Below are 14,716 nucleotides of genomic sequence, written 5' to 3' on the forward strand. Positions count from 1 at the left end.
ACATGCTCTTAACTGCTGAGTCATCTTTCTAGCCCTACCTTGGTGACTCTTGATATGACAAGCTTAAACATGTTTTCTCTTCAATAATAAAACTTGAATCAGTAACTGAGGATCCCTTTATCAAATGAACTTATATACTGACAAGTGTTAACAAGTGTGTCCCTGTCAAGCCCAGAATTGGAACTGCCCTCACACACAGACCAATAAGAAGGCATAGCTTGGGAGTCCTTGCCTGAAAGTTAGACAACATTCCTACACTCATAGCTTATTTCATGTCTTACTTTGCTATTTCTATAATAAAACATTTATTTAAAAGAATTGAGGTTCACAGTTCCAGATGGCTAGTTTATAATCATCATGGCAGGGACCACAGCGACAGAATAGCATACATGGTACTGAACTTGACCCTTAAGCTTCATGCAGAGAGCGCTAACTGGGAATGCAGGGGGTTCTGAAATTTCAAATCCCAGCTCCGATAGCAAACACCCTCCAAAAACATCGCATCTCTTCAATTTTCCCAAATAGTTCCATAACTATGGACAAGCACTCAAAATATATGAGCTCATCGGGACCATTCTCATTCAAACCATCACAATTCTCCAGTCAAAAGCTGTAACAAGTGGCTAACTAGGATATTTACTGCAGTTAAAGCAATGATAGATGAGCCCTAATTAAAAACATACTGATATTCTGATACTGATATACCCTGACACGGTCTCAGTAGATGAAGACCTACTCCTCCCAGACCTATTATGTTTTTTTAAGATTTATTTACTTTATGTATATGTGTATCGGATCCCATTACAGATGGTTGAGCCACCATGTGGTTGCTGGGAATTGAACTCAGGACCTCTGGAAGAGCAGCCAGTGCTCTAAACACTGAGCCGTTTCTCCAGTCCAAAGTTAACACTTACTATGTTCCAAAACAACAAATTTTACCTTTTGAATCTCAACAACCTTAAAAATATCTTAACTTTAAAAGTTATTTATGTGTATGGCTGTTTTACACATGATTATGTACCACATGTGTGCAGTGTACTCAGGCCAGAGGAGAGCATCAGATCTCTTCTAAGGAAACCATTGCATTGGAGCTGGCTTACACTTTCAGAGATATCTCAGCATCAAAACAAACAACAAAAACCAGTTAGGTTTAACAACAAAAAAATTTATTCATTTACAAATTTTAAAATGGATCACTTAAAAGTGGGACTATTTTATTAACCTTATTACTTTTAAACTAATTCTTTCAAAATGTACTTTATTTTTAAAGTGACAAATTACCCATGGACCAATCCTTTAAACATGTTAAGTGTTTTCTACGTGATGTCAAACGATCTGCAGAGCAGCGTGCAAAGCTTGTGCGGTGGTTGACACAGAGCTCTGAGCACAGGAAGAAGCTCGTCAGTTACGTAAGCTTTGTAACGGTGTCCTTACCATATGCATTAGAGCATCTGTGTCGGGAAAACGATGTGAAAACCACTGCTTATTACTAGCAAAACAAATGGGACACATTTGAACAAAAGCAAACTGTTAATTGTAGAAAGTAAATACTTAATTGTGAAGTATGTTTTGTAAAACTACCTGCTACAGCCTACATTTCAGTTGGCTTGACATCATCATGTAAGAAAAAATTTAGCACAAAAGATTCAGTCTAAAGGATTTTTTTTTTTTGCAACCTCCATATGCAAAGAGCACAGCTTAATAACTTCCATAGTTCTCAGGCTTAATCCTTGGTCAGTAGGTTTCCAAGTGCAAGTACAGTCATGCTGCCTCCAGGAACTCTACTATGATCCCAACATTTTCTTCATAGCATGTCTTCCTAGGGGAAAGCTCATGCCAGTGAGGGGGCTGTGAAAAGCTTAGGAAATTATAACAGAGTTTTGTAAAACTAAAATACAGCACAAAGTCAAATAAAATAGACTGATGGTAACCAAGTCAGTTTTCAAAGTAAAATCTATTAAAAAATGGTAATATACATGTGTGAGAAATACAAGAAATGATCACTGTGGTTAGTCACAGACGCAAGAGATCTAAGGATCCAAGGCTTTTCAAGCACAGTAATTAAGAGTAAAGTAATATGTGAGTTCAAATTGAGTGCACAACTTTGAGAAGCTGGACAAGTACAACTGGAATACATCGTATGTTTGGTAACTCTAAAATTTATATTATGCCTTTTCCCTTAACATTTTTAGGTATATACCAATGAGAAAAGCAATTTGTCTTTATGCATTAACAGATCAAAAAAATTTGTGTCCTAGACTATAAAAAGTTAATATTTAATAAAATGCAACATCAACTTATAAAAAAGAAAAACAAAGCAACATATCATATAATTATTTTATGGTCTCCCAGCTGATCTGAGACCACAGAAGGCATTTAAGAGAGACTGTCAGGTAAACAACAAAGACCAACCATGGGATGTATATTGTTTACAAATTTCACTTGCAGGGAAACGAGTTGCCTGGCTTCATTTTAAAGCTAATTACAAAAGTCGTTTTTCTTAATGGTCCAGATACCTTGCCAATTCTTCCAAACTCAACAGAACTGCAAAGACAAAAAAAAAATTTTGTAAGATTGTAAAAATACAAGCAACAGTATATGTAACTTAACGTTATATACTTTATTAAAAAGGTATTTTTGAAAAATAAGTTTTTATGCATAGTAGTCACTCATTTTTATCCTCCACTATAGAATTACAAGGACTATGTAACTAAAGAACAAATATATAAAGTTTTTCACATGTTTTTAAAAGTATTTCTCTAATGTTTCTTGGTTAAATGAATAAGTTATTAGCTTTCTACATTAAAATAAACTTCCTTAATAAGAACCATATGGTACAACATGTTTTAGTAAACTGTTTGTATTAAACAAACTATACAATAAAGCTCACACAGTGATAAAACTACCCAGCAGGTATAACAGATCTGAGAGAGCTAGCTATGTGGACAGGTCAAGTTGTTCACCAGGACTGGAAGAGAGGGAGGACAGAGTGTGCTTAGCATTATGTCTGCCTACCCCATGAGGAGATGGTAGTTGAGTGAGGGTGTGAGGCAAGAAGTTCTTATTATTGTGTGACTCCGAAGAATTATCCCTACTATAGGCATCTCCCGATCCCCAACTGCTAATATCCCCAGCTTTACTAATAATAAAAGTAACATTGGAGAAAAAAAGCCAAAAAAAAAAAAAATTTTCTTAAATATCGTATATTATGTATATCAAGATGTGTGTGTTTTGATGTGCATGCTTGGCTATATAATCCTTTATTAAATTTCACTGTGTGTGTACTATCAATAAAAAAAAAGTAACATCGGGATTGATGTGCAATCCTAATTTTTTATTTTGTTTTGGAATTCATAAAACAAAGTCAGTCAAAAATTAGCTTTCCACTGGCCTGTACAAAAATGCGAATGACATAAACAGTCAATCTGAACTCAGGAGGGCGTCACAGAACCCACTCCTTCCTTAACTACTGTTAAATTCTGAGGCAGAAGCAACAGAAACTCTAATGAACAGTTTAAAACCTGTAGTCATAAAGACTGCCCTGGTTAAACTCACAAAACGTTCTGGTGCGAAAGAGACTCGGAGGGAAGGAGGTCTGGTGTGTAGGAGATGGGTGAGAGGTAAGGGTGAGCAACTAGAATACATCATATACATCTGTGAAGTCAGCAAAGAACACATACAACATTAGAATAGAAAGACACTTAAAATATGTTCTTTAAAAAACACAAACTTGCTTGTATGAGACAAATTCAGAAATACAGAAGCAAAAAAGTAAAAATAAAAATAAAAAAGGCTTACTGAAAAGCTACCAATCCACAACTAAACTCACTAAAATCCCTAAAATAAATGCTAATATCATAGAACTCTATAAATTTCTCCAAGATCAAAATGTATACACATGGGAATGTGTGAAAATAATTTAGTATTTTTCCCTGGTGTTAAAACATACGTGTTGCTGAGATCAAGTCCTAGGAGGTACATATTTACATCTTCGTCAGCTTACAAAGACACAGAGCCATGACACACATGCAGGGGTGCATACCTTCCATCGGTTTCCACATTCATTACAGACAACAAATGTTGTCATTGGTTCATCAGCGCTTCGAGTCTGCACCTGCAGTAAAATTCAATGAAAATTGCTACTTTTTGAATGACCATTGAAAAGAATCCAACCCATATAAGAGCATTTGACATAAAGATATACGGTAACTCCAGTGATATTACCTTAAGATGTGCAAGAGCTTACACAAGTATTATACAATACACCATTGGCAAAAGAGCATATATTTTCAAACTTCATTTTTCTTATCTGTCTTTCATGTGTAATTTATCCATGAGTGGGGGAAAAATACTCTAAACGTTGCTCATTAAATTGTGCTGGTGCACGCCTTTAATCCTAGCACTCCGGAGACTCTTTGTGAGTTTTTTTTTTTTTTTTTTTTTTTAAAGATTTATTTGTTTATTTTATGTATATAAGTACACTGTAGCTGTCTTCACATACACCAGAAGAGGGCATCAGATCCCATTACAGATGGTTGTGAGCCACCATGTGGTTGCTGGGAATTGAACTCAGGACCTCTGGAAGAGCCATCAGTGCTGTAACCACTGAGCCATCTCTCCAGCCCCCTCTCTGTGAGTTTTAAGCCAGCCTGGTCTACAGAGTTCTAAGACAAGCCAGGGCTATTACACAGAGAAACCCTGTCTCAAAAAACCAAGCAAACAAGCAAGCAAACAACAAAACAGTAAAGAAATATTCTAATAAGGACTGAAGAGGTGACTCATTTGCCATTCTTGCACAGGATCAAGGTTCTATTCCCAGCACACATTTGGTTCTTCACAACGATCCAGTTCTAGAGAATCTGACAGTCACTTCAGATCTCCAAGGACACAAAGATGCATATGATGCATGACAAGGCCTTCTAGATAAAAAAAAAGTCCTTCTGGCTCTGTGAGATGGATCAGTATGTAGACATGCTTGTCATCAACCCTAACAACTTGAGTTCAAGCCCCAAATCTATGGTTCAAGGAGAGACTCAAATGCCTCTCTGGTTAACACACACACACACACACACACCCCTTCTCACTTAAAAAATAAACCCTCTGCTATTCTATACACAATGGCAATAGTACCTAGGTCCCTGGTGCAGGCAACTTTCTGTTCCCTTTGAACATCTCTCTGTAAGGCAGTTAAACCTAAAGTACCCACAGGCCATGTGAGAGAGTAGAGAATTTTCCCTGAATGTATGGTCCTGTGCACTCTGACACAGTAATCAGCAACTGCTTATGACCTAGTCATTGTAGTTCATCTTATATTTTATATAACCACTATAGTTTTTACAGTAAATATTTTTATGGCCACATAAATGCATCAACTTATCTTCAATTAGTTGGAATCTACTGAAAAAGCACTTTTCACTAAAAGATCAGAATAATACCAGATTTTTTAGTTATCTTTACTCTGAAACAGGATTGAAACATTCTTTGTGTGAACATGAGACCAGAGTCAATCACAAACCTGTGTGTAAGTGCAGTTCTTCTTTTTACATTTGCCACAAGTGAACAGGTCAGTCTGGGTCCCACCGGTCTTGGCCATCTGATGCTCCCTGATGGCTTCTTTGGTCAGGTTTTTCCTCATCTCTTTGAGCTCATCACTAGCCATTTCCTATGGCAGAAATGGCTAGTATCAATCAGTTAGATACTTTCTATAGCTATTCCATATCCTGAATGTTTTCATGTTCACATAGTTTACTGATAAGCTTTAAACTAATCATTCCTTAGAAGACTTAAAACAGTTTGCTTCCTTTCAAAATCTCTTTAAAGACTTGTAAATATTTGTGCAAAACTTAGGTCCACACATTGTTTATAAACTAACTTTATAAACTAACAATGCAAACCTGTAGCAATCAGCAACTCTGGTATCCACACAGTGGTCTAAGTACTGTCATTACCCATGACATCCCCAAAGAAGTCAAGGACCTTTGGAGGAAGATCTGGATTTGTTTGGAAGTAAGTATACAGAACATGCCAAGGTTCCTTTCTGTGCCAGGAAAATTAGCATCAGGGTGAGTCTGGTGGTCCATAATAAGAGAGCTTCTTCAGTCACTAGAATAATTATTATAAGGAAAAATACCTAAAAGGTCGATGAGACTCCAAGTCCCTGACAGTACCTCGTAGAGGGTATGTACATACAAAAGAATTATGCTTGACATAAATTCAAGAGAAAAGAATGAAAAAGAAAAAAGCATGCTTTAAAAAGGACAATTCTCAAAGTAGTTAAAACTCATTAATGGATATATGGGATCTGATTACATTATGTTCTTTGCTTTGCAGAAGTTTTAGATATTTAATAAGATTTTAAAACAAAATTTCTTAAGGATAGCAAACTTTATTAGCTATTTCAAAATTTATTATTTCTTTGTTGGATGGTTAGTAAAATCAAGATTTTAGATACACTATGGCTAATGTCTATAAATAGCAAACTATGAACCTACTTACATCGTTCTCTACATATATTGAACAAAGAACCAGTGAGATCACCAAGCTTACTGTTTTTAACCACAGTAAAGGCTTAGAGGATACAAAGCTTGTTCATAACTAAAAGATTCACAATTCGTGTAAATTCACATGTTAAGTGAATCCAGATGATGTGTACCACACAACGAACATCTGGACAGCTCAAGACAGAAGGAATGAACCAACAATATCAATGGAGCAAATGATCTTGAGTGTGTTTCTAAGATATAAATATACTACAGTTGTTTTGAAGCACATGAGATACTTATGTAACACTCATACACAGACTTACTCACCTCTGCTGTCATTCTAGCAAACAGGTCAGGAGGAATATTCCCACACAGCACATTTTTCCTTAAATTTGGATTCTTTGCATCTTTAAGATTTGATATCCTACTTCGTACTCTGTTTTTGTACTTCATGTCTGTATTCCTTATTTCTTGATATATAGGTACTTGGCCATTAAGGAAAAAAGAATAAGTTATATAGATAAGAACTTTCTTTGTTCTGCCAAATTCATAACTCTTAAAAGCAATTCACAAAAACGATTTCCAATTTAGATAAATAAGACACTCCTTTCAGATCCCTTCATCTGTAACCGGTCCTAGTGTTGATCTTTACGACTGTGACTAAGTGATGCTTTTTATTTCTTTAGTACTTAGTGTAGAAGCACAAATCAACACGATTTCAAAGGTAACTGCCACAACCCAAGACAGCAAGTATTTGAGAAATTACAGTTACACAAGCTTCTAACTTGCCCAAGTCTGAATCCTACTATGAACCTCAAATGTCTGAGCATGAGCACAACTCATACAGCAGAAGAAAAGGCACAAGAAAACGTCACAGATCACTAAACACAGCTATGGATGTGTACACAAAGGATATCTTCCTCAATCTGAGATCCCAGTTCTTCCTCATCAGCTCCAATAGCAACATAATCATCTAGGATAAGAATAAAAAACTCATTATTGTAAGTGTAAGCAAACCACTTCTATTTCTTCAACTTCATTTGCCTTCTGTAAAGAATCTCTGAGGTAGATCTGGTATCTTACTGCCTACTACTCCCTTCTGGCATCTGTCTAACTCCTGCATTATATTAACAACTCCTTTTCCTGAGAAAACAATTCATATACTAGGCAATTCCTCATTTCATAAGACCATAAATTCTGGGTGCTCTCAGAGAGAAGAGAGAGAACAGCTATTAGAAAGAACTGTCCTGTCTCTTGTGACTCAGAGACTACTCATTTCATCTGCCAATCACACACACAGACATACTCAGAAGAATTCCACAAATGTTCAAAAGGATAGAAAGAATAGAACTGCTAGAAAAGGGGGAAATACACACAGACAGTAAGGAATTAAAGTAGAAAGAGCCAAATAAGGAGCAAAACTGGTTAGTTACACCAGCATAACTGGTTCAGCATAACTGAAAAGAAAAAGAATGAGTTGTATAAAATGTCAAATATTCTGCCAATCAAGCTGACTTTCTTAACTAATACACATACATTTGACGTATTTTATGAATACCACACTGTGTTTCACTGTACATGAATCCTTAAAGCCAAAGTTCACATGTTAAGGATCAGTCCTTTGTAGTACTTTCTACATAAGTATAAACTATGAAATACATATGGCTTTTCCAACTATAAAAAGTATAAAAATGAATTATTAATATAAAACATGAATGCTATATGTCATACTAACATTTGACAAGTCAGTGTTCTTAACTCTCAACCTAAAGTCATGGTAATGAGTTTGCAGATTAGATATTCGTGTGGGAAAAGCATAAATCAGCATGAATCAGGAAAGGTGTCAACACCCTAGAATGCTCTGCATGTTGAAGGTTCCAGCATCCTGTGTTCCTCTTTTTACTGCCCTCTAATAACTTACTAGCAACAAACTCTTAAGCTAAGCAGTGGGAGCAACCAGCAGGATGATAGCTATAAAACATTAACACAAAGATAGAGATGACACAGGAGTGAACATGTAAACTTACCTCCTGTCCGGAGAGCTGCAGCAAGCATCTCCCTGCACTTTAACCGCACAGAATCAGAAGTGCTTGGTGCCCGAGGAAAAGATGAAACGTAAGTATCTCGAGCATTTGTCTCATCCTTTCTGCTGCTCACATTGCTGCTGGAACTACTAAAATATATAAAACAGAGCAGAAAACAATCAGGAAACATCTCTTAGTTGCATTATCATTACTTTTCTAAAAATAAATACTTGGGGACTTTTAAGTAGACCAGGCTGGTCTCAAATTCAGAGGTCTTCCTACTTCTGCCTCTTGAGTGCTCAAAGTGAAGTGAGCACCACCACAAGCCTGCCTTACATGATTTCTAAGGAAAAAAGTACATACTATAGCTCAGCATAATACATAAAAAGCAGGGATCTTGGCTTAATATAAGGGATGAGGGTATAGATCAGAGAACAGGGCAACTTGTAGGCAAAACAGGAAGAAAAAACTGCTTAAAAACCTCTGTTGTGGGCTGGATAGGTGGCTCAGTGGTTAAGAGCTCTTACTGTGCTCTGCTCTTCCAGAGAACCTGAGTTCAGTTCTCAGCAACCACATTGTGGCTTACAGACATCTGTAATCTGATGCCCATTCTGGTCTGTCTGAAGACCGCTACAGTGTACTCATATACATTAAATAAATAATATTAAAAAAGAAAAACCCTCTGTTGTAGTTAGACAATAAGGTTCTAATGAAACTCTCTTTAAGACAAGAGCAGGGTTAATAAATTAAGTTTCAGAATTATAAGACTTCTTCCTAGAAATACCAGCTTTATCTGAATAGTTTAATTTTCTAATCAACTCCAAAATTTCAGTACATCTGATTAACTTGTTAAACATTCACCAAAGCAATTTATTTTCAAAATGTTTCTGTCTAGTTTCAATTAAGTTTTGTCATATTAATGGTATCTATCACAAATCTTTTTCAAAGACTAATTAAGCTGTCTTGTGCCCTCTTGTCCACTGTAGAACTAACTAGCTGTGTTTGCTATTAAGAATACATCTCATCTCCTTCTCTCCAAGACAAGGCCTGTGGTGGTGCTCACTTTAATTGGAGCACTCAAGAGGCAGAGGCAGGGCAACCTCTGAATTTGAACTGTTAAAAACTACAACAGGGCACTACAGAAGAGACAGTCATTGGTGTCATCTAACTTGTCTGTTTCTTCAGAGACCATCTCTATGGCCTACTTAGAAAATACTGTTTACACAGAGGCTTGCACATAGTTTTCAGACATACTCCCCACAAGACTAAGATTCCTAAAATCAAGAGCTAGGATTTAATCCTGTGTCTATTTTCAAACTATAATTATTGAATCTAGACGTCGTAAATAAAAAAGAGATTGTTTATTTTTGAGATAAGATGTCATGTAACCGAGGCTGGTCCTAAACTCTCTATGTAAGCCAAGAATGATCTTAAATTTCTCATCCTGACCCTACCTACCAAATACAGGGATTACAGGTGCGTATCACCAAGCTCTATTTTATGAGGTTCTGGGAACTGAATCCAGGGCTTTGCATATGCTCAGCAAGCAGTACACCAAACTGAACTACAACTCTAGCCCCAATCAATTTTAAACAAACAAAAAACCTTGAATACTTTAAAAGCTCTCACTTCTTTGCCTATGGCCAGACTTAGCCAAAGCACTACAAACTGCCTGAGTGAACTAATGAAGACTTAACTTCACTAACACCAACCCTATCTCTTTAAATGTGATGCTTAGGTTTGATCCATTTAAATCAACTGCTTTTCAAATTCTTGAAATATAAATATAAAACCTTGCTCAACTTCAAATCACTCAGCTCTGACTTTTCTTTATATTATACCTCAGACTTGAATGGACAGTCCCCTATTGTTTCCTCCTGTGTTCTGTATTGGACAGATGCCAGGCTTTAGCAGATAAATACTCTACCTAAACTTCAATTACTAAGAAAAATACACTAAAAATTCATTTTTCTTCTAAATGGCTAAATTTGGGAAGAAAAGTACTCAAAGGGCAAAGAACTTCCAGGGTCAATCCCTATCAATACCTTCGTATTAGATTTATTATTGCTAGCCCTAGAAATCTTATTCAAGCTTATTAAAAGTATAATATAAATAATTTCACTTTAATTATGTAGACTTCTATTTTTCTTCTAAAATTCTAAGAAATCTTGCGAATTTTTTAATATATATATGTACTAGTCTCATTTGACTCGACAGTGAGTACAGGCGTGATCAAAAGACCAAATATGACAGAGCAGATAAACTACCTAGTTATCCTGGCTGCTGTTTTGCTTGTTTTTGTTAACGTGACACAAACTAGAGTTATCTGGTAGGAGGAACCTCAACTGAGAAAATGTCTTTACTAGACTGCCCATAGATCAGGCTTTGGGACACTTTTTTCTTTTATTAGTGATTGATATCAAGAGTCCAGTTCACTGTGGAAGGTGTCACTACTGGGCAGGTGGTCCTGGGTTGTATAAAGAGCAGCAAACCTTAAGTACTAAGCCAGCAAGACAACATTCCTCCAGGGCTTCTGCTTCAGTTCCTGCTTTGGCTTTCCTCAATGAACTTGTCCTGGGATATGTACCCTTCTGATCATTCATTTCTTTTTTTTTTTTTCTTTTTTTCTTCTTTTTGGAGACAGGGTTTCTCTGTTGCCCAGGCCTCAAACTTAAGAGACCCATTTGACTCTGCCTTCTAAGTACTAAGATTAAACGTGTGTATCACCCACCATTGCCAAGTTTAATCATGATCTTTATCATAGCAATAGAAATCCTGAAACACTCAAATTCATGTAATTATTATGTGACTAATTAGCTGGAAACATGACTTGTTCTATTATTCATTAACAGTAAATATTCTTTCCAGCATAAAGGAATCTAAGTGAAGAATAAACCATCTCAAGGCTCTACAATAATGTTGGTAGAAGGATGATAATAGCTACCAGGGAAATAATAGTCATTCATTTGAAGTATTGTTGATTAATCTAAAGAACTTAAATGGAAACAGATAGATCGCTACATTGATTACTTATTTACAAAAACTTTCACTGATTAAAGGAAGAAAAAAAAGAAAAAAAAAGAAAAGAAAAGAAATCCTGAAACAGCAACCTCAGCAGAAATTAATTTATACAAAGTGAGCTACCTTTCTTCTCTTGCTTCAGGGCTATTCTGTGATGAAATTGCAGGTTCTTTTTTCTTTTCTTCAGGGTCTTTATCAGTTGATGGTCCATCTGAAAGATTTACGAAATTCCTAAACAGTCTACTTTTGTTAAAAATGAAAACAATCAAAGTACCTTACATTAATATATAATACACAGTAAATAATCAAGTCCCAAACAAGATCATTAAAACCTTCCATTTTCCACAATTATATATAAATATAAGCAAAGTATTATTATATTAGTATATGTACTGGGGTAGTTTTCATAATAGGCATATAATCAACATTCCTAAGTTGTCACTTGGAAAAACCAGAAATTCACATGCCAATGGCATCTGGTAGTTTAAAAACTATATATACAAAGGAAAGAATGTGGATGAATGTGAGCATAGCCATTCTGAAAATTAATGATCTGTCAATAGAGCAGCAGATTACCCACTCTTTAAGACTTAGAGCAATGGTTCGCAATGGTTCACAACTTGTAGGACGCATATCCTGCATATCAGACAGTCGAATTACAACTCATACAGCAGTAGCATAATTAGTTATGAAGTAGCAGTTAAATAGTTCTGTGGTTGGGGAGAGGGGGTCACCACAACATGAGGACTTATATTAAAGGGTCCCAGTGTTAGGAAGGCTGAGAACCACTGACTCAGAGGAAAGTGGTTTAACACTGTGAATACATGTAAAGTCAAAGCAATTATTTTTGTAACGAGGAACAGACATCTTAAGCCAGTCAAACTGTCCCCAAGTTAAGTTTAGAAAATATTTAGCTCTACTGTAGAAATTATCTCACTTATCTATACTTTGCTCTCTGGCTATATATATAAAATCTTTTTAGTGTTCACACACTCGCTGCATACAACACTGAAGAATAATATTCAATTGATTATAAGACCACGTGGGCAACTTTTAAACACAATCTCATCCCATGCCTCAGTCTACATTCAATTTAAGTCTCTGCCAATGAAGCATAAGCGTTATAAGTACTGAAACCCCAGAATTCTCACCCTGTCTAGAAGCATTCATGGCTAGAGAAAGGTCTGTAATGCTAAGTGTAATTTTATCAGCCCGAAATGCAATGACCTGAAATACAAAACCCTCTGTGCTATTGCATAAACATATCCTTTAGTTTTTAACATAAAACTAAATTGTATCACATTTTGTTATTTTCTATTATTTTCCTTAAAAGCCTGAAAAGCTGTACCCTTATGATCCCAAAACCCAGGAGGCAGAGGCTGGAGGATTGAGAATCGGAGGCTAATCTGGGATACACAGCAAGTCCTTGTCTCCTAACCACAAAGCAAGCAAACCCTAAGATGCCTTAGTACTATGAAGCAGAACACCAATATTAATAATGGCATAGGGGTGCTATAGGGTGCATACCCAGCACCTGGGAAGCAAAGGCAGGCAAATCTCTGAATTTGAGAACAGTCTAGTCTTTATAGGGAGTTCCAGGCCAGTTCGGACTACAATAAAACCATGCTTCAAACGAAAAATAAGGAATGACTTGTGGGGAGTAGGAGACAGCCCCAGAGTTATAGAGTAAAAAGAGAAACAGGCAATACAACAATACACTGCCCTCATCACTTTGGCAATGTTCATTCCTCTAAAACAGAACAGTTTTAAGAGGTATGAACAGCTTCAACAAATATTCCCACCGACATGTAATAAGGCTTATGGCGGAATGCTTGCCTAGTGTGGTCAAGGCCTTGGGTCGGGGCATTCCTGCTATTCAACAGTGCTGTGTCAAAACAGCACAACTGGCAGGGAAGAAAGTACTGACACCACCTACAGTCACATTCAAGCCCATCTATTTACTACTGACCCAGTGTTTCCAAGATCACCACACAATAGGAGTTTATAAATAGCACCTAAAGCAGTGGATTACAATGAGGCTTAAATGTCAATGCTTTAACATATCCACAGTTTAAAAAACTGCACTACCTACTAGCAGGAGTTCTGAATCTTTAAACCAAATTAAGAATCTTTAGAAACAATTTTAAGCAGAAACTCATCAGGATGAAACATCTACTAAGTTAAAAGCAACAATAACAAAGTTAACAATAGCTAATAATAAAATCTTTGCATCAAGATTCAGATGAATTATTCTGAAGCCAATTAAATGACAATTACAATGAAAACCAAAAAAGTATTTTTATATATAAAAATGGTAACATAAAGAGATACACACATAGAACCAGGTAGACATACCTAGCAGGAACAAGAAAAACTAATGGGCATTGTCCTGATGAGTGTTGTAGGATATATATGATCACAATGTAAACCTCCAGATCGAGTTATTTATTAGAAAAACCTGTGTCTAGTTATGGTGTGGCCCAGCCTTGGCACACACCCTTAATCCCTCTGGCTGGAATATAGACAAGTCTTTAGTACACAACTTTAATCAGAAACAATAAAAGTAAAGTTAGTTTGTACAAAGAAGCACCCATGTTTGAAAGAGAAGTTTAACTGAGTGACAAATCAGAGAAATATCTGATAGACAGGGTATGTCTAACTCTCATAAAAACAGACAGAAGAGTATACCACAGAAAAAGGAAGGAGGTGGTTTTACCAGGGCAGTTTTATAGAGACAGACTGAGGGGAAAAAAACTAGACACAGGTGAAGACAGAACAAGCCAGAGAATGAGAAGGAACTAGAAGATTAGAACAGTTTGCTACAGTTAGTATGAGGCCAAGCAGAGCAATTCAAGAGAGGCCAAGAGAGAAAAGGCAGATTGAATCAGTCAGCTTGGAATTTGAGCCAGAACAAGTCAGTCAGAATTTTTTTTTTTGGGGGGGGGGGGGGGCTAGAGAGATGGCTCAGCGGTTAAGAGCACTGACTGCTCTCCCAGAGGTTCTGAGTTCAATTCCCAGCAACCACATGGTGGCTCACAACCATCTGTAATAGGATCTAATGCCTTCTTCTGGTGTGTCTAAAGACAGCAATAGTGTACTCAAATACATGAATAAATAAATCATTTTTAAAAACCACAGCCTTTATATTAAAAACAAACAAACAAGCAAGCAAACAAGAAAGGGCATGCT

At 36.4% G+C, this 14,716-nt stretch overlaps 1 protein-coding gene across 2 annotated transcripts in view; it reads right to left on the reverse strand.

The window, feature by feature from the left end:
* Positions 1–1,176: 1,176 nt before the first annotated feature.
* LOC308437522 (transcription elongation factor A protein 1) overlaps positions 1,177–14,716 on the reverse strand; it is a 67,930-nt gene continuing 54,390 nt past the window's right edge. For both annotated transcript variants that reach the window (XM_080938605.1, XM_080938603.1), the window contains 7 exons: positions 11,651–11,738; positions 8,510–8,655; positions 7,399–7,455; positions 6,810–6,964; positions 5,516–5,662; positions 4,043–4,114; positions 1,177–2,544 (listed from right to left, as the gene is read on the reverse strand). In XM_080938605.1, coding sequence (XP_080794731.1) covers positions 2,536–2,544; positions 4,043–4,114; positions 5,516–5,662; positions 6,810–6,964; positions 7,399–7,455; positions 8,510–8,655; positions 11,651–11,738 — 674 coding nt within the window. In that variant the 3' untranslated portion in view covers positions 1,177–2,535. The remainder of the gene's footprint in view (positions 2,545–4,042; positions 4,115–5,515; positions 5,663–6,809; positions 6,965–7,398; positions 7,456–8,509; positions 8,656–11,650; positions 11,739–14,716) is intronic.

This window comes from Micromys minutus (genome assembly GCF_963924665.1).
Source record: "Micromys minutus genome assembly, chromosome: 26".
NCBI classification, from domain to species: domain Eukaryota; kingdom Metazoa; phylum Chordata; class Mammalia; order Rodentia; family Muridae; genus Micromys; species Micromys minutus.